This window comes from Pteropus medius, unplaced genomic scaffold (genome assembly GCF_902729225.1).
Source record: "Pteropus medius unplaced genomic scaffold, Ma_sr-lr_union100, whole genome shotgun sequence".
NCBI classification, from domain to species: Eukaryota; Metazoa; Chordata; class Mammalia; order Chiroptera; family Pteropodidae; genus Pteropus; species Pteropus medius.
Genome location: NW_024354499.1, coordinates 15,464,269 through 15,490,203, shown reverse-complemented (window position 1 = coordinate 15,490,203; position 25,935 = coordinate 15,464,269). Strand labels below are relative to the sequence as shown.

The 25,935-nt window shown below is 36.9% G+C and overlaps 2 protein-coding genes across 5 annotated transcripts in view; one reads left to right on the top strand and one right to left on the bottom strand.

Moving 5' to 3' along the window:
• The window catches only part of CHMP3 (charged multivesicular body protein 3), a 54,353-nt gene extending 48,350 nt beyond the window's left edge, over positions 1-6,003 (top strand). Inside the window, exon 6 of the mRNA XM_039852739.1 lies at positions 5,446-6,003. Within this exon, the coding sequence (XP_039708673.1) occupies positions 5,446-5,597 (152 nt within the window). The 3' untranslated portion in view covers positions 5,598-6,003. The remainder of the gene's footprint in view (positions 1-5,445) is intronic.
• A 13,043-nt stretch (positions 6,004-19,046) lies between these two features.
• Positions 19,047-25,935, bottom strand: part of KDM3A (lysine demethylase 3A) — a 54,916-nt gene continuing 48,027 nt past the window's right edge. For 3 of the 4 annotated variants that reach the window (XM_039852765.1, XM_039852767.1, XM_039852766.1), the window contains exons 22-26: positions 22,314-22,433; positions 22,093-22,232; positions 20,691-20,867; positions 20,474-20,608; positions 19,047-19,751 (exon numbers count right to left, since the gene is read on the bottom strand). In XM_039852765.1, the coding sequence (XP_039708699.1) occupies positions 19,671-19,751; positions 20,474-20,608; positions 20,691-20,867; positions 22,093-22,232; positions 22,314-22,433 (653 nt within the window). In that variant the 3' untranslated portion in view covers positions 19,047-19,670. The remainder of the gene's footprint in view (positions 19,752-20,473; positions 20,609-20,690; positions 20,868-22,092; positions 22,233-22,313; positions 22,434-25,935) is intronic. The other variant, XM_039852768.1, reaches the window with a different exon arrangement.

The following is a 25,935-nucleotide window of genomic DNA, read 5'->3' as shown; positions in this document are numbered from 1 at the left end:
TACACACATACATACGCATATATATATATTGATGCAATTGTAAATGGGATTGTTTTATTTCTTATAATTTGTTATTGGTGTATAAAAATGCAACCGAATTCTGAAAATTAATTTTGTATCCTACTTCTTTACTGAATTAGTTTATTCTAATAGTTTTTTGATCAGTCATCTGCACATAATGAGAGTTTTACTTCTTTCTTTCCAATTTAGATGCCTTTTATTACTTTTTGTTGTCTTATTATTATGGCTAGGACTTCTAATACCATGTTGAATGGAAGTGCTAAAAGTGGATATCCTTGTTTTGTTTCTGATCATAAAGAAAAAGATTAAAGCTTTCTACCATTGAGTGTGATGTTAGCTATGGCCTTTATTATGTTGAGATATGTTTCCTCTGTCCCTACTTTGTTGAGAATTTTTATCGTAAATGGATGTTGGGTTTTGTCAAATGCTTTTTCTGCATCTGTTGATCTAATCATGATTTTTATCCTTCATTTTGTTTATGTGATATATCAATTTTGATTGATTTCAGACGGTGATTCAACCTTGCATCTCAGGAAAAAATCCCACTTGATATTGATGTATGATCTTTTTTATGTCTTGCCAAATTCAGTTTCCTATTTTTGTTGAGGATTTCTGCATCTTGTTCATCAGGGATTTGGCCTATAATTTCCTTTTTTTTTTTTTTGTAGTGTCTTTGGTTTTGGTATCAGGGTAATGCTGGGCTTGTAAAATGAGTTTGGGAACCTTTCCTCTTCTTCAATTTTTTGGAATAGTTTGAGAATTAAGAAATTTTAAAATACACCTTTGACACAGTCGGGTTCAGGACTTTTGTTTGTTGAGAGTTTTTTAATTACTGATTTGATTGCATTAGTAGTTATCAGCTTGTTCAGGTTTTGTTTCTTCTTGGTTCAGTCTTAGAAGATTGTGTGTGTCTAGGAATTTACCTATTTATTCCAGGTTGTCAAATTTGTTGGCGTACAATTGCTCTTAGTTTCTTATAATTCTTTGTATTTACGTGGTGTCAATTGTCACTTCTCTTTCATTTCTGATTTTATTTGTTTCCTTTCTTTTTTAACTGATGACTAAAGGTTTGTCAATTTTTTTTATATTTTCAAAGAGCTGTCTGTTTCATTGATCATTTTTACTGGTTTTTTTTTAGACTATTTCATTTATTTTCGCTGTTCTTTATTATTTCCTTCTACTCACTTTGAGCTTTGTTTGTTTTTCTCTTTCTAGTTCCTCTAAGTATAAAGGTAGATTGTTTATTTGAAATTTTTCTTGTTTCTTGAGGTAAGCCTATAATGCTATGAATTTCTCTTAGTACTGCTTTCACTGTGTTTCATATATTTAGGGTCATTGTATTTTCATTTTCATTTGTCTAAAGGTGTCTTTTGATGTTTTCCTTCATCTCATTGTTAATCCAATCATTGTTTAGTAGCATGTTGGTTAGCCTCCATGTGTTTGTGTGTTTTTTATTTTTCTTGTAATTGATTTCTAGTTTCATACCATTGTGGTCAGAAAGATGCTTGATATGATTTCGATTCTCCTGAACTTACTGAGACTTGTTTTCGGTCCAGTGTGTGTTTCATGTGCATTTGAAAACTGTATATTCTGCTTCTTTTGGGTGAAATGTTTTTAAAATATTTTATATAGTACATTTAATCTAATGTGTCAATTAAGGCCACTGTTTCCTTAGTAATTTTCTGCCTGCATGATCAGTGGGATGTTAAATTTCCCTATTATAACTGTATTACTGTTGATCTCTTCTTTTTTGTCTGTCAGTTTTCGCCTTATATAAGTAGGTAGTTTTTGTTGGGTGCATAGATGTTTGCAAATTATAAATAACTTCTTGTTAGATTGATCCCTTTATCATTATGAAATGCCCTTCTTTGTCTCTTGTTTTGAAGTCTATTTTTTCTGATAAAGTATTGCAACGCCAGCTTTTTTTTTCATTTCCGTTATCATGAAATATCTTTTTCTATCCCTTTACTTTCAGTCTGTATGAGTCTGTTGATCTGAAGCGAGTATCTTACAGGCAGTGGATGTACGGGTCTGGTTTTTTTTTTTATCTATTCAGCCACCCTGTGTTTTTTTATTGGAACATTTAATCCATTTATGTTTAAAGTAATTATTGATAGGTATGTAGTTATTGCCATTTTATTGTTTTCTCATTGCTTATGTAGTTCTCTACTCCTTATTGTCTTGCTCTCTTCTCTTGTATGTTGATGACTTTATATAGTGTTATGCTTGGATTTCTGTTTATTTGTTGTATATCTCTTACAGATTTTTGGCTTTGGTTACCATGTGCTTCATAAATACCAAGCTATTGATATAGCAGGCTATTTTAAGTTGATGGTCACTTAAGTTCAAATACATTCTAAAATCGCTATTGTTTTACTCCCTCCACACTTTTGTTTTTGTCATTATTTTTTACTTCTTTTATATATGTGTTTGCGTGTAACCCTTAATTTATTATTGTAATTACACATGGTATTTCTACTTTCATTTTTTTATATTAGCTGTATTATTGGTTGACCAACATCTTTTGCCACGTGTTTGCCTTTGTCAGTGATATTTTTTCTTTCCTATATTTTCATATTCATATTTTCGATCTTTTCTACTTAAAGAAGTCTTTTAACATTTCTTGTAATACTGGTTTAGTTGTGATTAACTCCTTTAGCATTTTCTTGTCTGGAGAAACTCTTATCTCTTTTTCTATTCTAAATGATAGCCTTGCTGGATAAAGTAATCTTGGTGATGGGTTTTTTCCTTTCATCACTTGGAATAGTTGATGCCATTTCTCTTCTGGCCTGCGATGTTTTGTTGAAAAATCAGCTGATTGTCTTATGGGAGCTCCCTCATACATAACAAACTGCTTTTCTCTTGCTACTTTTAGATTCTTTCTTTGTCTTTAACTTTTTGCATATTAATTGTGATGTCTCTTGGTGTGGCCTCTTTTGGTTCATCTTGTTTGGGACTCTTTGTGCTCCTTGGACTTGTATGTCTATTTCCTTTGGCAGGTTAGGGAAGTTTTGCAACGTTATTTCTTCAAATGGGTTTTCAATCTCTTTTCCCCTTCTTCTTCTTCTGGTATTCCTATAATGCAAATGGTGATACCTTTGACATCCCTTAAACTATTATTTTTAAAAATTCTTTTCGTTGTTGTTTTTTGCTGTTCTGATTGGTTGTTTTCCACTGCCTTATCTTCCAGTTCACTGATTTGATACTCCTTCATTTAATCTGCTGTAGATTCCCTCTAGTATATTCTTCATTTCAGTTATTATATTTTTCAGTTCTGATTTGTTCTTTATGTTTTATTTTTTCTCTCCATTGAAGTTCTCACTGCGTTCATCTATTCTTTTCGCAGGTTTACTGAGCATCCTTATAACCACTGTTCTGTACTCTGTATCTTATAGATTTCTTATCTACATTTTTTTAGTGGGGTTTTTTATTTTCTTTTTTGAATTTTGTCCTAGTCTTTTGTTTGGGACGTGTTTTTTGTGTCCTCATTTTAGTTGGTTCCTCATGTTTGTTTCTATGTATTATGTAGATAACTACATAACTCCCGGCTGGAGTTATGTAGATGGTGTCCTTGGGGCCCAGTGTCACAATGTCCCCGTCATCTGAGACAGATGATCCAGTTGACCCTGTGTGGGTTGTGTGTGCCGTCCTGTTGTAGTTAGGCATCAGTTGCTGCTGGCATGTGAGTGGTTAGAGTTTACCGCCAGGCTGACTTGCTTTGAGGGCTGGCCACAAATACAGCAGACCAGGTGTTGTGCAGGGACTGACCCCACAGAACTGAAGTCACTTTAACGGGGCTCTGTTGCCAGCCATGTCCGACCTTGTGGTATAGTGGTTATGGAGCTGGTTGGGCAGGGCTCTGGTTTTGTCTGAAGCCGGTCACCAGGTTTGTTGGGTCTGGGGCCTCTTGGGAGGGGTTCTGGTGCAGGCCAACATCACCTAGCATTTAAGCTGGGCTTTGAGTCATTTGGGAAAAGCTATACTGCGAACTAAGGCTGGCCGATACTTGTTTCAGGCTTCGGACCCTTTGCTAGACACCATGATGCAAGCTGAGGCCAGCTGTCACTTGTGCTAGGCTTGCGGCACCTTAATTGGAGCTACTTTACAGGCCAAGACTGGCTGCTGCTTGTGGTAGGCTTGAGGTTGCTTGACAGGAGCTACAATGCACACTGAGGCCAGCCATCACATATATGGGATTTGCAGACCTTTGAGAAAGTCTGCAGCCCAAGCCTAGGGCTCCTCCCACTCATGTGAGGTTTGCAGATTTTCGAGAAAGTCTGCAACGTGCGCTGAGGCAGGCCGCTTTTGTGGATGCTTGGGCCAGGCAAGCAACTTGGGTGGGGCGGAGTCTTGTAATTACCAGAGCACGGTGAACGGTGTTCACCAGTTTAATGGAGAGCACAGATTTGGCACCTTCCAGGGCTTCTGTCCTTGGAGAGTATTGCCCTAACCCTTGCCCATCCAGCCCTCACCCTGAAATTATTCAGTTTAGTTCTCTTATATTCCTGATGCTTTTCAAGCTACTTCCCCTGCACTAGAGCTTTGAGCATATAAGTTTGTGAACAAGTAGTCAGTGCCTCACCATGTATCTTTCTCAGAAGCAGTCTCTGATGGTTTTCACAGCCAGATATGGGGACTCCTCTTCCCAGCACTGGTGTCCCAGGCTGGGGAGTCTGGTGTGGGGCTGGGACCTTCATTCCTCAGAGGGGCCCTTTGCAGCCAAGATACCCTCCTGTTTCTTAATCACCACAGGGTTGGTGTGGGACCTGCCCAGTCTGTGTCTCCATCCCTCCTCCCAGTCTCAATGTCACTTCTTTATATCTGTAGTTATAGGAGTTTTGTTCACCTAGTTTTCAGGTGATTCCCAGTGATGGTTATTCTATAATTTAGTTGTAGTTTGATGTGATTTTGGGTGGAGGCATGCACAGCATGCCATCTTGACTAGAAGTCAAGTTTTTAATCCTTAATTTTTACTTCTGGAGTTTGTAAGTTTTATGTTTAATAAAAAAATATAATTGGTGATATTTAATTTTTATCTATTATTTGTTTTAATTTTGGGGAGAAAGACAACTAGTTACTCTGCACTCCAGAAAAACATGTCGTGAAGATTTAGAAACAGTTTAGTTAGATTTCAGATCTTCATGAATCTTGAAAATTAAATATTCAGTAGTGTTTAGGAATTTTAGATTAAGAGCTTCAGAACTAAAATCCCTAAAATCAAAATCCTTATGGTTGTTATAACTTTAGTAGTGTTACAAGTTGATATTTGCACGTTTGTCATAGTGAGCAAAACACCATCAAAACAGCTCATTTTATTGCCGCTTCCATTTCTTGTCAGACTGATACAGGTATGAAAGGCAGGGAAGATGAGGTACCATTCCCTTAAACCAATATTTTGTTAATCTGTTTGCTGTTTCTTTTCAGGGGCCTTAGGCAAGGCACCTAGTAAAGTGACCGATGACCTACCAGAGCCTGGACCTCCAGGAGCGATGGCCGCCTCAGAAGATGAGGAGGAGGAAGAGGAGGAGGAGGCCCTAGAGGCCATGCAGTCCCGGCTGGCTACACTCCGCAGCTAGAGGCTGCCCAGCTGGGCACTCATGCTCTTCTCATGGCCTGTCCACCAGGTGTGCACACACTCCTCTGAAGTGGCAGCCATTTTATATATCTTGCACTACACTTCTGTGATGCAACTTTGCATCCTGGAGAAAGTTCTCTGCTAATATCTCTTCACTCTCTGCAGAGGTTTTGGGATCTCAACAGGATTGTTATTGAGAAGTGATGTAATAAATGCATCATTTCCAGGAGTATAAAACAGAAGTCTCTTTTTTGGAGGGAGGGCAAAGAATTTGGTCTTCTCATAAGATACTTATGAGAATAGAGTTTATTTCCTAAATGTTGAGGACTCTGTACATTTTTTTCTTTTCTTTTTTTTTTTTTTGCTGTAAAACACTATAAATGGATTTTAATAAATATCTGCTTTAACACTTGGTCTCATTTTAGATTGTCATTCATGCATTGAATTTTCAAGATGTTTACTGTTCCAAATTCTTTCATATGTGGCCTTGGAAAGAAAGGAGATGCTAAAGCCAGGCGTATGAGACTTGGAAGTTCAGCAGAAAGGGCTTCTGCTCTGTGAATGCTGCTCCCCACCCTTCACAGACATGGTGTAGGAGCCACTTATGCTTTTTGTCATGTGTTCAACCAAAAGGATGGTTGGGGATTGCATCCCTTTGTCCGGGGTGGTGGGTGTATGTGTGGGTGTGTGTCTGTGTGTGTGTGTGTGTGTCTGTGTGTGTCTTTCCTTCCCATTACAGGATTGCGCCCAGAGCAGAGCAGACAGTTGTGAGATTAGGATTCTTGATTGTCTGTCCCTGCTTTGAGCTCGTTATTTTGGATACTTAGAATATAGGCCTACCCATCAGTGAGAGGAATGCTGTGGTCTGCATGATAAACCACTCTCACACATCTGAAACATTCCTATTACATTTATAAATAATTCAACAGTAACAATTTATATGTGTATGTGTTTGACAGCTTTTTCTTTGACATTTGTGATCTAATGCAGTCTTCACAAATAAGGAAAACAGCTCACCTTGCAGAGCTGGGGTTCAAACTAGATCCCTCTGGTCCAAGTCCTATGTATAATAAACCAGGCAGGAAAAAAAAAACAAAACCCATCCACTCTTCCACTCTCTCACAGGTTATTTTTTGTAGATTCTGTAGAGCAGGAGTCCCAATTCCCAGGCCATGGACCAGTACCAGTCCATGGCCTGTTAGGAACCAGGCTGCACAGCAGGAGTTGAGTGGCAAGCAAGTGAATGAAGCTTCATCTGTATCTAGCATCACCACCCCAGCTCCTCCTCATCATCAGGCATTAGATTCTCATAGGAACACCAGTCCCTGGTGCCAAAAAGGTTGGAGACCACTAATATAGAGAAATCCTTATGCCTCAGATGTAGTTGCAATGAGATCCTTCTAGTCTCATCATGCTAAATGGAAATCTTGAATCCAGGGACCATCTTACAACAATTTTATCTTCAGGATATGCTTTGTTATTTTAAAGTAAACATTTTAGAGCAGTTTTATGTTTATAGCACAATTGACTGGAAAATGCAGAATTCACATATATCTCCTGCCACAACACATGCACCATTTTCCCTTATGTGTATCCACATCCCAAACCACAGAAGTACATTTGTTACCAGAATCATATAGTATGTAGCCTTTTCAAATTGGCTTTTTTCACTTCCTAATATGCATGTACGTTTCCTTCATGTCTTTTAATGGCTTGATAGCTCATTTCTTTTTATTGCTGAATAATACTCCAGTGTGTGGATGTACCACACTCTCCATTCACCTACTGAAAGACATCTTGGTTACTTCCAGGTTTTGGCAATTAAGAATAAAGCTGTAAACGTCCATGTGTGGGTTTTTGTGTGGACGTATGTTTCAACTCAGGGTAAATACCAAGGTGTACAACTGCTAAACTATCTTCCAAAGTACTATTTTGAATTACCAGCAGTAACGAATGAGAGTTTCTACTGCGCCACATTCTCACCAGCATTTGGTGGTGGTAGTGTCTGGGATTTTGACCGTCCTGATAGGTGTGTAGTGATATCTTGTTTTTATTGGCAATTCCTGAATGACATAAGATATTGAACATTTTTTCACATGCTCTTTTGCCATCTGTATATCTTCTTTGGTGAGGTGTCTGGGTCTTTTACCCATTTTTTAATTGGATTGTTTCCTTATTATTAAGTTTTAAAAGTTGTTCATCTACTTGGGATAGTAGTTCTTTATCAGACGTGTAAAGCCAGTATTTTCTCCTAATCTGTGGCTTGTTTGCTCATTCTCTTCACATTGTCTTTCACAAAGCAGTTTTTAACTTTTTTCTTTTTCTTTTTCTTTTTAATTATGGTGACATTGGTTCACGAAATCCAGTAAGTTCCATGTGTATAATTCAACAGTCATATATATATTTTGCATTGTGTGTTCACTGCCCACACAGTTAGAAGTTTTTCATTTTGATGAAATCCAGCTTATCAATTATTTCTTTCATGATCGTGCCTTTGGTGTTGGATCTTAAAAGTCATCACCATACCCAGGGTTACCTAAGATTTTCTCCTATGTTATTTTCTAGAAGTTTTATAGTTTTGTATTTTAGATCTAGGTCTGTAATGTGTTTTAATTCTTGTGAAGCATATAAGGTCTGTATCTAGATTTTTATTCTGCATGTGGATATCCAGTTTTTCCAGCACCATTTATTGGAGACTGCTGCATTATATTATCCCTGCTCCTTTGTCAAAGATTAGTTTACTGTATTTATGTGGGCCTATTTAAGGGCTCTCTAATCTCTTCTAATGAGGTATTTGCCTGTTCTTTTGCCAGTACACACTTTTTTGGGTAATTTTCCACGCTGCCTTGGTTAATGTAGTTTTATAATAAGTCTTAAAGTCTTCAGCTTTGTTTTTTTTCCTTCAATATCGTGTTGGCTATTCTGGGTCTTTTACCTCTCTATATAAACATTAGAATTCATTTGTCAGTATCTACAAAATAACTTTCTGAGATTTTGATTGAGATTGGATTGAATCTATAAATCAAGTTGAGAAGAATTGACATGTTGACAAGATATATCAATTTTGTGATTGCATTTATCTGGCTCATTTGCAGAATGACATTGGAATTAAGAGATGTTCATAATCGCTGAGCATTTTGGTTCTTATGTAGATAATCAGAATTTATCCAGGTGGATGGATGGACAGAATAAATAATGACAACCACTGTTTGAGCCTTCCAAATAAAATGATCTAAATGTAGGGTTTGTTTTAATTGTTTAAAGAGATGCTGTTTTCTCCATTCCTGCTTTCAAGCTAAGGAAAGAGCATTGCTGACTCATCATGATTATATTCCATTTCCCCTCATTACTCTGTTGGACAGCATTGGAAATAGAAGTGAGTCATAATCTCTTGGTGCTGGAAGGACCCACAGTGTGGGAAGGGAAATAATGGTGTAAACATCTGCAATAAAAGTTCTCTATACTCAGGCCCTCAGTTTAGGTCCATAGTAGTACAAGTTCCCACTCTTCCCACCTTAACTGCAGCCCGAATCTACTTGGTGCCATAAAAAAAATTTTTTTTCGAGGGTACTTGTAATAGCATTCCACACCAACTCATTTGTTTTGTTTTTAAACACAGCTTTTTAAAAATCACTGGCCAGCTTGTGGTGATCACCCAGCAGCAGTCCACTCTAGGTAAGCTCTGACCTCACTTTCCCTGTCCCTTCCCACCCTCCCCATGTCATCTATCAAAGATGCTTTCCTGAGCGCTTAACCAGTTGTACAGCTCGCCTGGCCCTCTGGTCTTGAATATTTCTAGGTGTGTTTTAGAACTACTGAGGAGCAGGGGTATGACATATTTGTTTCCAAGAAATACTAGTCATGCCTGCCTCTGCACCTCTCTTTGATACCCAACCCCGTAACTGTGGCTATGGGAACAAATGTAAATTATAAAGCTTTGAAGAACTGGGGCCATTTCTCTTGTCCTATCCCAGCGACAGATGTTCTTCAAATGTTAATATATATTACCAATAAGAAAGGCTCTTAAGTGAAATAAACTTAGGAAATGTTTGGTTAAAATAAACATAAAGCAGGTTTCTTTACAACTTTTTAGAGCTTTTCATATGCTTTTTCCAAATTTATTTGACCAAGACTTTTTTTGAGATGCCAGAATTATCACTCCTTAGCTACTGATCCATTTCAGAAATGCAAGTCTAAACTACAGTAGAGAAGACTATTTTTTAAAGCTGAGAAAGTTCTACACATAATTACAGTTTTAAAAAATAATATTCATAGAGTGATGTCAGCAAAATGGTGGAGTCGACAGCTCCAAACACTCATTCCTCCAAAGCAGCAAAAAAGAGAATCAGAAACTGTCAGAACAAACTTTGTCAGAGCTCTGGAAAATAAAAGGTTTACACCAAGTGATGTAATGCCATATTGAGAAAAAAGCTTAAAAACTGTGTGGCATTTGTACTTGCCCTTGCCCCTGCCCCTGCCCCACCCATTTCTGAGCTTGGCGGCAGTCTTGAAAACAGCATCCCACATTATCAGAGTAGGACTGTGGCCCCTAGTTCCAGGGGAACAAAGCAGACCCTATTCACAAATTATCATGTTTGTTTGCCCTAACCTGTCTAGGGGCCATCCTGGACAACTAACACAAGGTGCTCATCTTCAGTTTGCCTGTCTTGGAACTTATTCAGGGTGGAAAAGTGTCAGGCATTGCTTGAAAATATGGTAAGGAAATTTTTTAAAATGTGCAACTACCTCAGTCAAAAGAGTACGGTTGAGACATAAAATAGACTGCTTAAAATCTAGGAGGAGAAGAAGCCAGGGAAGGAAAGGGTTCCTTGGGATGTTGGGGCATTCAAAAGCATGTGTGTGTACTGGGGAGTTCAGAAAACCACGTGCATGCCCAGGACAGGAAACATGCTCAGAAAAGACTTGAGAAGTCCCTAAATATGGTGACATGGCTGATCTATAGGCTCTGTGCAATCAGGAAGTGAAGGCTAAAGTAGAATAGTAAATGGTCTGGCTAAGTATTAAAAGAGTGCCCAGCACAGACTATCCATAAAGACTAGGACAAGTCATATTTTTTGGTTTGTTTTTTAAGGTCGTTTTCGCAAAACACTGGCTGAACACAACTAGGCCTTCAACAATTACGAACAGCAAACCCTGGGGAAGGGGGAGATTCTGACTTCCAGAATTCTGAAAAATTTGTCCAATTTTCAATAAGAAAAATCACAAAGCATAAAAAAAAAACCTGGAAATTGGTTTATTCAAAGGAAAAAAATGAAGTTTATAGAAATAATGCCTGGGGAAGCCCAGACATTGCACTTTCTAAGCAGAGACTTTAAACCAACTGTCTTAAATATGGTCAAGAGGTAAAGAAAACCAGGAAAACAATGTGAACAAAATGAATCAAAAGTTTTTTAAAAGCTACAAATGAACCGAGATGAAAAAAAAAAAAAAATACACCGGAGGGTTTAAACAGATCTGAGTAAGCAGAAGAAAGAATCACTGAACTCGAAGGTAGAACAATTGAAACAATTCAGTCTGAGGAGCAGAAAGAAAAATGAAGAAAAGTGAACATAGCCTAAGGAACTTGTAGCAGGCCATCAAGCTTACCAATGTATGTATGCACTGTGGGATTTCCAGAAGGGGACAAGAGAGAGAAAGGAACAAAACCAATATTTGAATAAACAATGGTGTTGCTCTCCTGTATCTCAAAGATAGAAATTTACACACAAAAACAACAAATTCTAAGCAGGGTAAAAAACAAAGGGATCCATACTGAGACGGGTATAGTCAAATTGTTCAACAATTGAGACAAAGAATCTTGAAAGCAGTAGAAGAGAAGCAACTCCTCATGCACAAGAGGTCCTTAATAAGAACAGCTGATTTGTCATTAGAAACCATGGAAGCTAGGGGCAGTGTGATAACATTTAAGGTGCTGAAAGAAAATCTGTCAGTGAAGAATTGTATATCCAGCAAACCTATCCTTCAGGAATGAAGGTGAAATTAAGATATTCCCTGATTAACAAAAGCTAAAGGGATTCATTAGTACTAGACCTGCTCTACCAAAAAAAATAAAAAATAAAAAATAAAATTCTAAAGGGAGTTCTTCAGGAAGAACTGGAAGGACACTAGGTAATAACTTAAAGCCATATGAGAAAAATAAGGAAAACGAGTAAAAGTAACTACGTTGGTAAAAATAAAAGCCAGTATTGTACCTTTGGCTTGTAACTCCTCTTTTTCCCCATATGAATTAAAGGCACATGCACATTATAAATCTATTTTGATGAGTACACAATGTATAGAAATGTAGGCTTTGACAATAATAATATAAAGAGGGAGAGGTTTAGGAGTAGAGTTTTTGTATACTATTGAAATGAGTTGGTATTAGAACTAGGTTATAAGTTTAAGATGTTAATTATAATCACTAAGGTAACTAAGAATATAAAAAATACACAGAAAAAATTAAAATGGTACAGTATAAAATTTAAAATATGAAAAAGAGGCAGTAATGAAGGAATTGAACAAAGGTCATATAAAGAAAACGAATGGCTAAACAGGAGAAGTAAGTTCTTCCCTATGAGTAATTAAATATAAATGGATTAAACTCTCCAATTAAAAGGCAGAGATTGGGAGTATGGATAAAAAACAATCCAGCTTTATGCTGACTCAATTTAGATGCAAAGACATAAGATTGAAAGTAACATGGGAAAAGATATTCCATGGAAATAGTAATCAAAAGAGAGCCAGAGTATCTATATTATTATCAGGCAAAATAGATTTTAAATCAAAAAAGATTACAGCAGACAAAGGAGTTTAAATATTGATTAAAGGGTCAATCCATCAAGAGAATATGCACCTAACAACAGAGCCACACAACATATAAAGATTGTCAGAATTGAAGAGAGAAATGGAAAGTTGTACAATAATAGAACTTTCAGTAATAAACAGAATAGCCTAGTATACAATTAAGAATGAAATAGAAGACCTGAACAACACTATATAGTCATTAGACCTAGCAGACACATATAGGATACTACACTTAACAAGAAGAGAATATACATTGTTCTACAGGATAAACTATATGTAAGACCGCAAAACAAGTCTCAAATTTTAAACGACTGAAATCATACTAATTTCCGCAAAGAAATGAAACTAAAAATCAGTAACCAAAGGGAACTGGAAAACTCACAAATATTGGAAATTTTAATACACAATCTTAAAGGGTCAAGGAAAATACCACAATGGAAATTTTAAAATATCTTGAATGAAAATGAAAAGACAACATGCCAAAATATAGGGATACAGAAAAGAAAAAAATAGTGCTCAGAGAAAGATTTATGGCTGTAAATGCCTACATTAAAAAAGAAAAAGGCCTCAAATCGGTAACCTAATTGTACACCTTGAGGAACTAAAGAAAAAAGCAAGCTAAATCCAAAGCTAGGATAAGGAGGAAAATTTAAAAAGCAGATTGAAAATAAATAAAATTGGAAACAAAAAGAGAAAAACAACAAAACCAAAAGATGGTTTTATGAAAAGATCAGCAAAACTGATCTTTAGCTTGACAAAAGGGAGGAGGAGAGAGAGAAAAGAATAAACAAGACAAGGTTGCCTGCTTTCACTTATCACTTACTTCTATTCATCATGGAACTGGGAGTTCTAGCCAGAACAATTAGGCAAGGTAAAGAAATTAAAGGCACCCAGATTGAAAAGGAAGATGTCAAATTATCCCTGCTCACAGATGACATGATCTTCTTATATGTAAAAACTCTAAAGATTACATGCACACAATTGTCGAAGTTGATAAACAAATGAGCAATGTTTCAGGATACAAAATTATGAAAAAATCAATTGAAATAATCAGTTGCACTTCTATAACAATGAATGATCCAGAAAATGTAAGACAATTCCACTTTCAATAGGATCAAACAGAATAAAACATTTAGGAATAAATTTAATCAAGGAGACACAAGACTTGAACACTGAAAAATAGAAAACATTTTTCAAAGAAATTAGAGGAGACACTAGTAGGTAATCATTCTGCTATATACATATATATATATATGTATGTATATATACATATATGTATGTATGTATCAAATCAACTCATTGTACATCTTAAACATACACAATGTTATATGTTATTTATATCTCAATAAAGCTGGAAGAGGGAAGAAGTCACCAATAACTGGAAAGATATCTCATGTTCATGGGTCGCAAGACTTAATATTGGTAAGATGACAATAGTACTCAGAGTAATATATATAGTTTCAGTGTAATCTATATCAAAATCTAGATGGCTTTTTTTCAGAAGTAGAAAAACATATCCAAAATTCATGTGAAATTTAAAGGGACCCTGAATATCCAAAACAATCTTGAAAAAGAACAAAGAGGATTCTGTTCCTGATTTCAAAACTTACTACAAAACTATAGGAATTAAAACAGTATGGTACTGTCATAAGAATATGAATATCTATCTATCATCTATCTATCTACACACACACACACACACACACACACACACACACACGGAATAGATTGAGAGCCTAGAAGTAAACCCTCACATCTATGGGTCAATTGTTTTCTGACTAAGGTGCCAAGATCATTCAGTGGGGGAAAGAACAATCTCTTCAACAAATGGTGCTGAAAAAATGGGTATCCATATTTAAAGGAATAAAATTTGACCCTTACATTACACCACATACAAAATTAATTCGAAATGGATCGAACCTAATTTTAAGGGTTAAACTATAAAACTCATAGAAGAAAACATAAGAGAAAATGTCATGACCTTGGATTTAGCAATGGTTTCTTAAATATAATACTTAAAGCACAGTCAAAAAAGTAGATAAATTAGGCCACTAAAATTAAGGATTTAAGAAATTTTTTTGGATCAAAGTACACTATCAAGAGAATGAAAAAGACAACCCACAGAATGGAAGAAACTATTTGATAATGGTTTACTATCCAGAATATATATAAAGAATTCATAACCCAACAAAAAGACAACAGTAAAAAAATGTGCAAAGGACTTGAATAGACATTTATCTAAAGATATTTAGATGGCCAAAATGCACATGGAAAGATGCTCAAAATCATTAGGGAAATGCAAATCAAACCATAATAACTCTTCACACCTACTAGAATAGCTATATTTTTTAAAAATGGAAAATAACACACATTGGCAATGACATGGAGAAACTGGAACCATCATGCATTACTGGTGGAAATGTGAAATGGTACTGCCACGGTGGAAAATACTTTGGTGGTACATCAAAACGCTTAATATACAATTATCATGTGACCAGAAATTCTGCTCCCAGGTACATTCCCAAAGGGATTGAGAATAGGGATTCAAACAGCTATTTGTACATCAGCGTTCATAGCAGCACTATTCACAATAGCCAAAGATGGAAACAACCCAAGTTGGCACTTCAGTTGTTTAATGTCTTGGTCATCACGAATAATTAATGCAATTTCCATAAAAAATCCCAATGGCATTTTTTAAAGAAATAGAACAAAAATCATCAGATTTGTATGGAATCACAAAAAATTCTGAATAGCCAAAGCAATCCTCAGAAAAAAAAAAGAACAAGGCCAGAGGTATCACACTGCCTGACTTCAAATTAAACTACAAAGTGACGACAATCAAAACTTCATGATATTGGCAGAAAACAGACACTTTCAATTGTTGTGAATTGAAAGCCGAGAAATAAACCCACATATATATGGGCAAATAATTTTCAACAAAGGAGCCAAAAATATACTAAGAAGGAAAAAAAAAAAAAGCCTCTTCAATAAATGATGCTGGAAAAATTGAAAAGCCACATGCAAAAGAATAAAACTAGACTGCTATTTGTCACTATATACCATAATTAACTCAAAATGGATCAAAGACTTAAATATAAGGCATGTAACAGTAAATTGCATAGAAGAAAACAAAGGTACTAAACTTACGGACTTTGGATTTAGAGAGGATTTTATAAATTTGACCTCAAAGGCAAGGGAAGTAAAAGCAAAAATAAATGAATGGAACTATATCAAACTAAAAAGCAAAAGAAACCATCAACAAAACAAAGAGGCAACCAACTCATTCTGAGAAGACATTTGCAAACATGCCTCCGATAAGGAGCTAATTTCCAAAATATATAAAGAATTCATACAACTCAACGACAAAACAACAACAACAATCCAATTAAAAAATGGGCATAAAACCTAAACAGACACGTCTCCCAAGAAGACATGTGGCCAACAGACATATGAAAAGGTTCTCAACTTCACTAGCTATTAGAGAACTGCAAGTCAAAACCATAATGAGATACCGCCTCACACCTGTTAGAATGGCTGTCATCAACAGGACAGGTAATGTGTTCCAGAGATTGTGGGGAAAAAGGAACCCTCATACACTGGTGGTGAATGTAAATTGGTACAGCATCTATGGAAAACAGCATGGAGGTTTTTCAAAAAATTAAGATCACTATATGACCTAACAATCCCTCTTCTGCGTATCTATCCTCAAAATTTGAAAACATTTACCTGTAAAGATATATGCACTCCAATGTTCATTGAGGCCTTTTTAAAATATACATTTAAAACTATAAATTCCCCCTCTAAGTATTGTTGTAACTGAATCCATTTTTAAAGTCTTATATTTTTATTATTTTGTTCCAAATATCTAATTTCCATTCTTATTTCTTCTTTAATGGGTTACTTAGAAGCATGTTACTTAATTTCTCAACATTCAGGGATTTCATAGTTAGGTTATTTTTAGTTGAATTCCATTGTCATCATAGAATATACTCTAAATGATTTCAAGTTCAATTTACATAATCCTTTGAAATTTACTGACAGTTGCTTTTTGGTTTATGTAGGGGACTCAAGCATCCCAGGAGTTTGCATCAGCAGGGGGCCTGGAACTAATCCCCCTTGGATACAGAGGGACAAGTCTACTTTTACTTTTAACCTGTAGTCAAACTCTTTTATAAACAGCATATAAGTTGTCTTTTATTTAATCCAATCGTGCTTGCTTCGGCAGCACATATACTAAAATTATTTAATCCAATCTTTATATGGCAATTGGAGTGGAAAAGTCCAATTTGTTCCTTCTTTCCTTTTAAATCAATTTTTTTTAAATGTCATTTTCTCATTCATCTCTAAAGGCTTTTCCTAATTGCAGTTATTTATTTTGGTAAAATATACATAAAACCAACCATTTTTAAGCACGCAATTCAGTGGTAGTACATTAACAATGTTGTGCAACCATCACAATCATCTCTACTTTTTCATCATCCCAAACATAAACTCTATACCCATTAAACAATAATTTCCATTCCCCCTTCCTCCCATCTGTGGTAGCCATCATTCTACTTTCTATCTCCATAGAATTTACCTATTCTGAGAATTAGTGGAATCGTACAATATTTGTTCCTTTGTGTCTGGCTTATTTCACTTAACATGTTTTCAAGATTAATCTATGTTGTAGCATGTCAGAATGTTCTTCCTTTTTAAGGCTGAAAAATATTCCGTTGTATGTATATGCCACATTTTGTTTTTCCATTCATCTGTTGGACATTTGGGTTTCTGCCTTTTGGCTCTTGTGAATAATGCTGCTGTAAACACTGGTGTACAAGCATCTGTTTGAATTCTTGCTTTCAATTCTTTTGAGTCTATACCTAGGAGAAGAACTGCTGGGTTGTATGTTCTTTTTGAGGAACTTTACCTAGACTAAAAATATTTTCATACCACTTTAATTTTATCTGAGTTTACAATTTCCCTTGTAAACCATTTTTTTTTCCCTTGAATGACGTAGATTAATTTTCTTCTCTAAGCACATCCTTTAAAGTTCCTTCAGCAAAGGCCAGAAAATAAATTCTGGTTTTTATATAAAAATGTCTGTAAAGAACAGGGAACAGAGTTTTGCTGTGTCTAGATTTTTGATTTCAAGACCTGAAAATGAGGAATGGCATCTACTTTCTTCTGAAATCTGCTGTTACTGTTAGTCTGTCACTTTTTTGAAGGTCATGTTCCCCACCTGTCCCCCGGCTGCTTTTAAGGACCTATTTGTTTGGGGATATTCTTTATATTACTATATAACACATAGGTGTGGGTTTTCTCTTGCTTTAATTGGGCTTCTTTAATCTGATAATGTGTCATCAGTACTGGAAAATGTTGTCTCAATATCACCCCCACTATAATCTTAGCTGTCAGTGATTACCAAACTTACGTACTTGTCTTGCTTGTAAGTTAACATCTCTTTATAGTTTCTCGTTATTCAATGTCGCATTGTATACTTTTACCCACCTTCCAGTTTGTACGAGAACTTTTTTCTGTTGAATTCATCTAAATTTCTAATTTTAACCTTCATAACTCACTGTAAATTCTATTTATTATTGCCTTTCAAAATCCGATTTCTGGCAATCTCATTCTTTCATATTTCCTACACTCATTTCTTTAAACGTATTAACATTTCAGAATATAAAATAAGTATTGGATCATTCTAGAATCTGCACTTTGCAGGTTTAATATGATAGATCTGAAGGTTCTTTTGACTCTTGCTCATGGTGGCTATTTTTATATCTGTTGCTACAATATTTGGTTATGAATAATAGTCCCTGGCATTATCCGTGGGACTCCCTTGAGGCCTAACTTGAAGGTAGTTTCCTCTAAAGAGGATACAAATTTTCCTATTCTCCTGGCTTAGGGAGATTGCTAAGCAGCAGTGCCAATTCTAGATGCAAACCTGCATAAAGGAGTTTCAGAACCACCACTGAATTGTATGCTTATAAAAGGAAGACTTACTACTGATTTAGGTAGGTATATCTACTTATTCTTTTCAGAGAATTTTGTTTATATTTTTGAAAGTTCATCCATTAAAGGTTTCAGCGTGAAGGGGGCTGGCATTAGGTAGGGATAGTTAAGCTCCTACTCTGAGCCCAGAGGTAAAAATCCAGGCTTTAAGCCTTGTCTACACTACTTGATTTCAATTTAACTTCCTTTTACTTAAGAGAATCAGTGAGCTATAAAAAGGCAGCTTCATGAATTTTCTTCCATCACAGAGATGAGTATTTTAGGTATCAGTGTTCTAAAACTATTCTAATAATTTCATTTTTTCTTTATAAATTCTTACATTATAAAAGGCCAGATGAGAAAGAAAGTATTTCAGTCACCTTTTTGGAACCATTTAACCAGTCACGATTTTGTTGTTGTTGTTAATTCCCACTTTTGTATCCTCTTTAGAGGAAACTACCTTCAAGTGTGACAGATTTTCCAGCTGACTGGGTGGAAACTTACTTCCATGTTAGCACTGTAATAATTAATCACTCAGAAATCACTACTATAGCATCTAATTTCTTTGCTTTTAAGATGAGTCCCTGAGCAATCTCTTACACCTGTAACATTTGATGAAAAGTGTGTGGAATCCATAAGCAGAGGATAATGCCAATAAACTGAGTCAAAATATTATATGAATACTTTAATGCAAAATGCTTAACACTTAAAATTAGCAAAGCTTCATTTAAATTAAAATTCCATTTAATGAAAGATGGTTAACCCCAAGAATTGTACAGTAGTTGATTTCTGCTATATAATGCCAGTCCTAATGCAAAACAGTTAAGAACAGCACTGTTAGATGTCACTTCCTCCATCGTTCTTCTAAACCCTAAGAGGTGGGGGAGAGGATACTTAGACAGACACAAAACAAAATACAACCCAAATAAACTGTGCAGTTATTCCTAATAGTTTTAACTCATTTTGACTAAGCTGTTTAACCAAACAGCAGAAGAATAACTGTAGGTATTGTTCCAGAGCTGATAAGGGGTTTCATTTTTACAGCTTGGGAGTTCTGCACTAGGTGAGAAGTCACAGTTTACGGATGCATGTTCTGTAAATAGTTACTATATATACACGTTTAGTGTCTGTAAACACTAGAAATATACATTAGACAGAGTACCTTCACCAGGTACAGTTTAAAAAAGAAGATGAGGTAACATGAATCTCAAAGTCCACAGGAATCCTGCCTGAAGAGTTTGAACAGCTGCCAGTATTCACTTCCAATGCACAGGGGTTAAGGCATCTGGGTCCCTCAGGATTTGCCAAAACTGGATTCACTGGCTTTCAGCATAGCAACTGCATCTTTCACTGCATGGTAGATAACATTCTTCACCTAAAGGAATGGGAGAAAATATGGTCAGTTTACTGTTAAATCTAAAATCTGTTACTAAAAATAAACTTTCCTCTACTGATTTTATTGCTATTTCTCAGAATTCAAAACTCAATATTCAAAATTTAATGTCAGTACTTGAAAGGTCTCTGGGCTCCTTTAGGCCAGTATTTCATTTTAAATCCATGCCTTCTCTGAAGAACTTAAAAGCTCATTTTCTCCCTTCTAAAGGCTTTGGTGCCACATGGCCCTACCCCCTGGGTTGTGTAGGAGGAGGTAAGTCTAAAGGTAAAGTTTTATTTTTCTGAGTTTATATTTTTCCCCTTGTTTTCCAAACATGAAATTTTATGTTACATATAGTTTACTATTAAAAGCCTCTAAAAAACCCACCCTCTCAGACCCTCTTTGGGTCCCCGAGATTCTGCTCTGTGGTTGAAGACCCCTGTCTGGCAGCTGAGCCATGATCAGAAGTCAGATGTATTCAATTTCAACATAAAGACTTTCTCTTTGGGCATATTTCCTTATAGAGTCTAAACAATACCAAAGCAAGGAGAGATTTCCTCTGTCTGTTCTTCCTTTGCTAAGTAAACAGTGGAATTTCTAGATATAAAGCCAGTTCATCAACTCACTTTACCAAGTGTGAGGTCACTGATTCTCTTTATAAGGTCAATAAATGGGCCATGAAACCAGAGTCACAGAATGCAAGGAATCAGTATTATTTTTACCTGTAATTTATCTTCGTGATTGGTATGAGTCTGTGACAGATAACGAAATTCCTGAGTAAGCCAGAAGCAGTGTTTAACATGCTCTGGAGAAACAAAATCTTCAGCCACTTTGATACAGCTATATAAGTTATGAACCTGGAAAACACCAAGCCACATCAGTAACATACACGAAAGTTCACAGTATAATGAGAATAAAGAACAAAGTGATGGTTCTTGCCTGATGTGGAGCTCCTGCTGGGATAAATACCACATCTCCAAGAAACTGTACAATAGCCCAGCCTTGAACTCCATACTCTTGTTGAAGACGTTTTCTTAGTGATCGGTCTAAATACCAGCTCTGATCATGAATGGGATCATGGTCTGCTGGGTTTTCTTGACCTTGCTCTTCTGATACCTACAATACATTCAAAATTTTATAAAACTGAGTGACACGTTAAGGTCCAGTGAGGGCATTTCCCCACCCCGAACAGTGTGGGCAGTCAGTAACAGTCAGGCTTTCTTTAATATAAGTGCCCTGTTGGCAGAAAGAGACAAGCAGTACTTAACTGAATGCACTAAAGGAAAGACTGAAAGAAAATATGGCTTTCCTATAAACTGTAACTGGAAGTCTATGTTTTTTTGTAAATACTGTAGTTGGACTACAGTATTTGGGTTTGGACTTTTAAATATAAGTTGGCTCGAGCTCCTCAGAAATAGATTTGCTGTTTTACAATTAATAAAAACTGCATTCACTTAACAATCTTAGTTACAAAATAGAGAGAGCTATGATTAACTTCGTTTATTCTAGACCCAATATCAAGCAGCACAGACTCAGAGTGACACTATCAAAGAAACAACATGGTGACTAGCAGGTTTTCTAGAAGAGTCTAATGATCCTTAGCCAGAAACACTTTGATTCAAACAAATGCTGGTTAAGGACCTACTTGGTGACAGGCAACAGCCAGGAGTGTTCGTGTGTGTCCACTGCTTATCAACGACTGACAACTCAACCACAGACACTTGAGCTGAAACCAGCAGCCTCACTGGCAAACAGGTTAACAATTGAATACACCCATCATTCCCGTTACCTGGAATTTCCACATATAACTCTTGCTGAATAACCTGCCCACTATGGGAGAAACTTGGACTCTTCAAAACCCCTGCATCTCTTTCCAATGTGCTAAAGGCCATAAGTATGGTCCAAGGCCTTCCTGACCTACTACTGAACGAAGGTGGGTGGATAAAACCAATGCGGTCTTTCATAACTCACTCACAACATGGTAACCAGGGGCCAAGGAATGATATAAGAACTTGTGAAGTGCTCAGATTTTCAAGGCAATAATAACAAATACATGCTATGACATGATCAGAGAAACTAACTTATAGAGCATAAAAATCTCCAAATGCACTGTAACACACAGATATAAGAAAAAAAGACCTTTTCAGAGGTCTGAGCCTAACCATTTAGAAATCCTTGTTCTTGAGCAAGCAGCTTCAGCCTATTAAATATGACATGCACAAGTTTAACTTTTGAGACTGTGATAATTCTCCAGTAACCCAGTCAGTTCTTGACATGTAGTTAATTATGACATTGCTATTCTCCGTGGCTCTCTTCACATGCCATAGGGTAAGGAGCGTACCTTTTTAAGGAACTCTCGTATCTTCTCCGTGTCCTTAGCAGCATATATGTGCCAGAGGGCCCCTGGCTTCTCTTTTCCTTCAATAAATCGCTTTATTGTGAGTTCATCAGAATCTCCATCTTGGATGGTTTTAAGGACTTCTAGAGCAAGAGAAAGCAAATATCAGACCATGGTCTCCAGCTTAGAGAGCCAGCTGCCCACTTTTATGCCCAGCACCCTACCTTCTTCTTGATCACACTGGCCTTTGGGAATTCCCACATAGACCATGACATTAGCTGCATCAGATACATCCAAGTGAAGATTTGTTGTTCCATATTTCCGATCTTCTGGAGTGATTAACCCTGCAAACAAACAATGCCATAGATTTACTGAAGATAACAAAGGCTGCTGCAGTCGTGCCCACGCCCTGGGAGACACCTACTTACAAAATTTAAAAGCTGCCTCTCAAATCATGTAAAAAGTAGAAGAATAATATTCGATATTATTTTATCCTTTCATCTCTTGTTAAATATTTAACTATAAAAATAAAAAAACAACTCCTAATACTAGGACTCCTGTTTCTGGTGACAGGCAAAATAGGTCCCTGACAGACCTTCCTGCTGAGAACTAAAAATCCTGGATGAAACTATTAAAAAAAAAAAAAAACACAACTTGTTAATGAATCAATGTGCTAGCAAGAAAAGAAGAAATACTCACAGAAGCCAAAACTAGAAAGCAAGACTTGGGAACAGTAGAGCAGACTACTGAGGCTGGGACTTACCAAAAGCACATTTGCTCAACCAAATGAGCTCAGGCTTCGATTGTCACAGCCTAGGATGGCTCTGGGGCAAGACATTAATCCCACAGTCACTCAAGATGGAGAGTCTAAGAGAAACCCCCTCACATACATATAAAGCCTGGACCTCAAATGGCTATACACTCAGGGAAAGAGGGGTCACTGCTCAACATGCTCCTCAGTTCCCTCAACTGGAGAAGAAAAGGGGTGAGCCCGAGTATGAGTCCCCACAGTCCAAGACGCAAAACTCTTCCTTTCGGGAGAAGGCTCACGTTGCTCAGCAGTCACTGAGGCTTGCCAAGCCCTGCAGTCACCCTGGATGGCCCATCCTGACATGAGGACTCTGCTTCTTGAATGGGCAGCAGAGGGAAGCATGGCTTTTGGTGGACAAGCAGATGCCATTTTCTAACTTGCCAGCCTCTGAAATAGCCCTGCCTTGTTTAGAGGAGGCCAAGGGACTTTTCCCTTGGACTTTTCCCTGGACTGCTGAGGCCTTGGTTTTAGGAGTAGCTATACACAGGAAGGAGCACCCATAATCTGAACCTGAGACTGTGGCCTTGTCATGCTTTCCTTTATCTCCAATGTGATGAAATAGCAGCCCTAGGACTAGGTGAAGCATGAGGTATCAGGGTGAAATTACAGGATCTATGAGATTTGCTTTAAAATGGTAAAAGAAAATAAAAAGGAAGGGATAATATAATAATTTTGGCAAAAATTAATAGCCATTAAAACTGGGAGATGATGAGTATATCAGAAGCCACTGTACTAGATTCTCAAGTTAAATGGAAAATATTTCTATAATAAAAAGTAAAAAAATAAAATTTAAGAAGAAAAAAGCAATTAACGTGATAGAAGGAAAAAGAATGAAATGAACAGTATATATGACACATGGATGAGTATCCAAAAGTCTGATTCTATATATCTAAAGCTAAAAAAAAACAGGTTAAAAACTGAAAGAATATTCTGCAAGAATACATACATATGGTAAAATTACAAGATGTAAGGTAATGATAATCACAAACTTCAGGATGGCGGTTCACAACGAGGGCAGAAGGAAGGAGATGCAGCTGGAGAAGAGCAAGGAAAGGGGAACAGGTCTCAGAGCCCGGTTAGAGGCCTCCTGCCGCTTTGGCCAGTGCCAAAATGAGTTTAAAAAAAAAAAAGACTGTACAAATCAAGGAAGGAAATGATATATATCCAGCCCAAAGTCTATCCATTTCCAACGATGGGTGACTAAACACTGATAAAATCAGTCTCTAAACTACTTTTTATTATAGAAATATTTTCCGAATGCACTCGAAACTTGAGAATCTAGTACGGTGACTCCTGATATACTCATCACTCAGTTATAACAGCTTTCAATTTTTGCCATACTTATTTCATTATCCCCTCAGATGGAACAGAAATTATAAAAACAATGGTTCCAGGGAAAGGATTCCCAGAAGTCAGAGAATCCTGAAACAAAAGACCATGGACTTTTATGAAAAGAAACAGAAGCTGACACCGTAAGATTGTTAGGTGACAGAATGCTGGGGTTGGGGAAAGAGTAAGGGAAACTGGCTCTAGCCTGTAAATCTAGTCCTAGACTCAAGACACAGACCTGCCACTAGCTGCCTGCCCCTTTGAGATGCCGAGCAGGTCAGTGTCCCTGCTACGGTCCTAAAGTTTTGGTCCCCATTTGTAAAACTGGTGGTGGTGTTGGAGCTGGAGACGGATTGACCATATACTCTCTCCAAAAAGCCTTTTCACTCTTTGTCTGACTGCGGAGTCACAGCTCAGTCACCCAACCTCTGAAAAATGCCGGCTCTTTAATGATGTTTATGATAAGGTATAAGGTGTTGGAAAATGAACACATTTTTTGTTATTTTCAATCCCTAACTGCTTACTCTGGATGTAAACAAGTTTGTCTTAGGCAAAGTTTTGATAGAACACTGCTGCCATCTATCTACTGGTATCGAGAGGGAAAATATCTGCTGCCAATTCTCAGGGAACCACTTCTACCCTATGAAGCTTCATGATTTCAATAAAACATGGATAATCACACTATGTAACATTACACAATTTACTTCAGTGGAAAAATGCTTTCGTTTACATAAGTTCACTGTAAATCCCCACTGTGCCCTCAGATTCTGACCATACCGCTGCTTTGAAGGGCTTGAGGAACAAGAACTCAGGGAACATGCTGCAGATTCACAGCATGTACAGGGCTCTCTAATCTGAGGCCTGAGAAGCGAAGAGAATAGGCAAGGGGACTGCTGCCTGCCATGTCCTCTCTCTCACAGACTTTTCACCACACCCTGGCAAAACTATCTGGGACATCTAGTCTGTGGGCGCTTCCGGACAGAAAGAAACTCCCCTCTCAGAATGTTCCTCACCGAGCTGACTCCACCACAACAGAACTGTGACACTGAGGTCGAAGCCCTTGCCTCAGTGCCTCTGGAGAACATAGCAAAGAGGCCAAAGACTCTGTCCTTTCACCAAGAGGACTGCCATCCTCAGGTCTGAGACATCAGAGTTGGGGGTAATTATGGGAGGAAGATATAAAAATCAAAGTAACTTATAAAAGGACTAGAAAAATGGGGGCCAAATAGTATAAAACACTAAATCAAAATCACTAAATGATCCAAACAACTGAAACTTCATTCAATAATAAATTGGAAAATAACCCCTTCAAAATAGCCAATTGTAAGATCATAGCAATAATGACAGAAGCAGCTGGTTAAGTATAGGAACCAGTCTCTATCCTGAGCAATCCTCCTTGTTGGGCAGCTTACTGAGTCACGTCCAAACAATAAACCCAAATAAAAGGATACTTTAAATACTAACCTAAGTAACTACTGCCCATGAACATAGCACACTGCATTTAAGAATAGGAGATGTTAAAACAGCTGGAATGCCTGCAGACTGACCCAGATATCCAGCAACACTGAAATGATTAAGGAAGTTACATTCAATGAGGTACCATGCAACTATTAAAAATTATCTGATTATTAAGGACTAAAGTGACGAGAGCATCACAGTGAAGTAACACGACTCCTTTTTTTCTCCATCTAAATTTACAACATGTA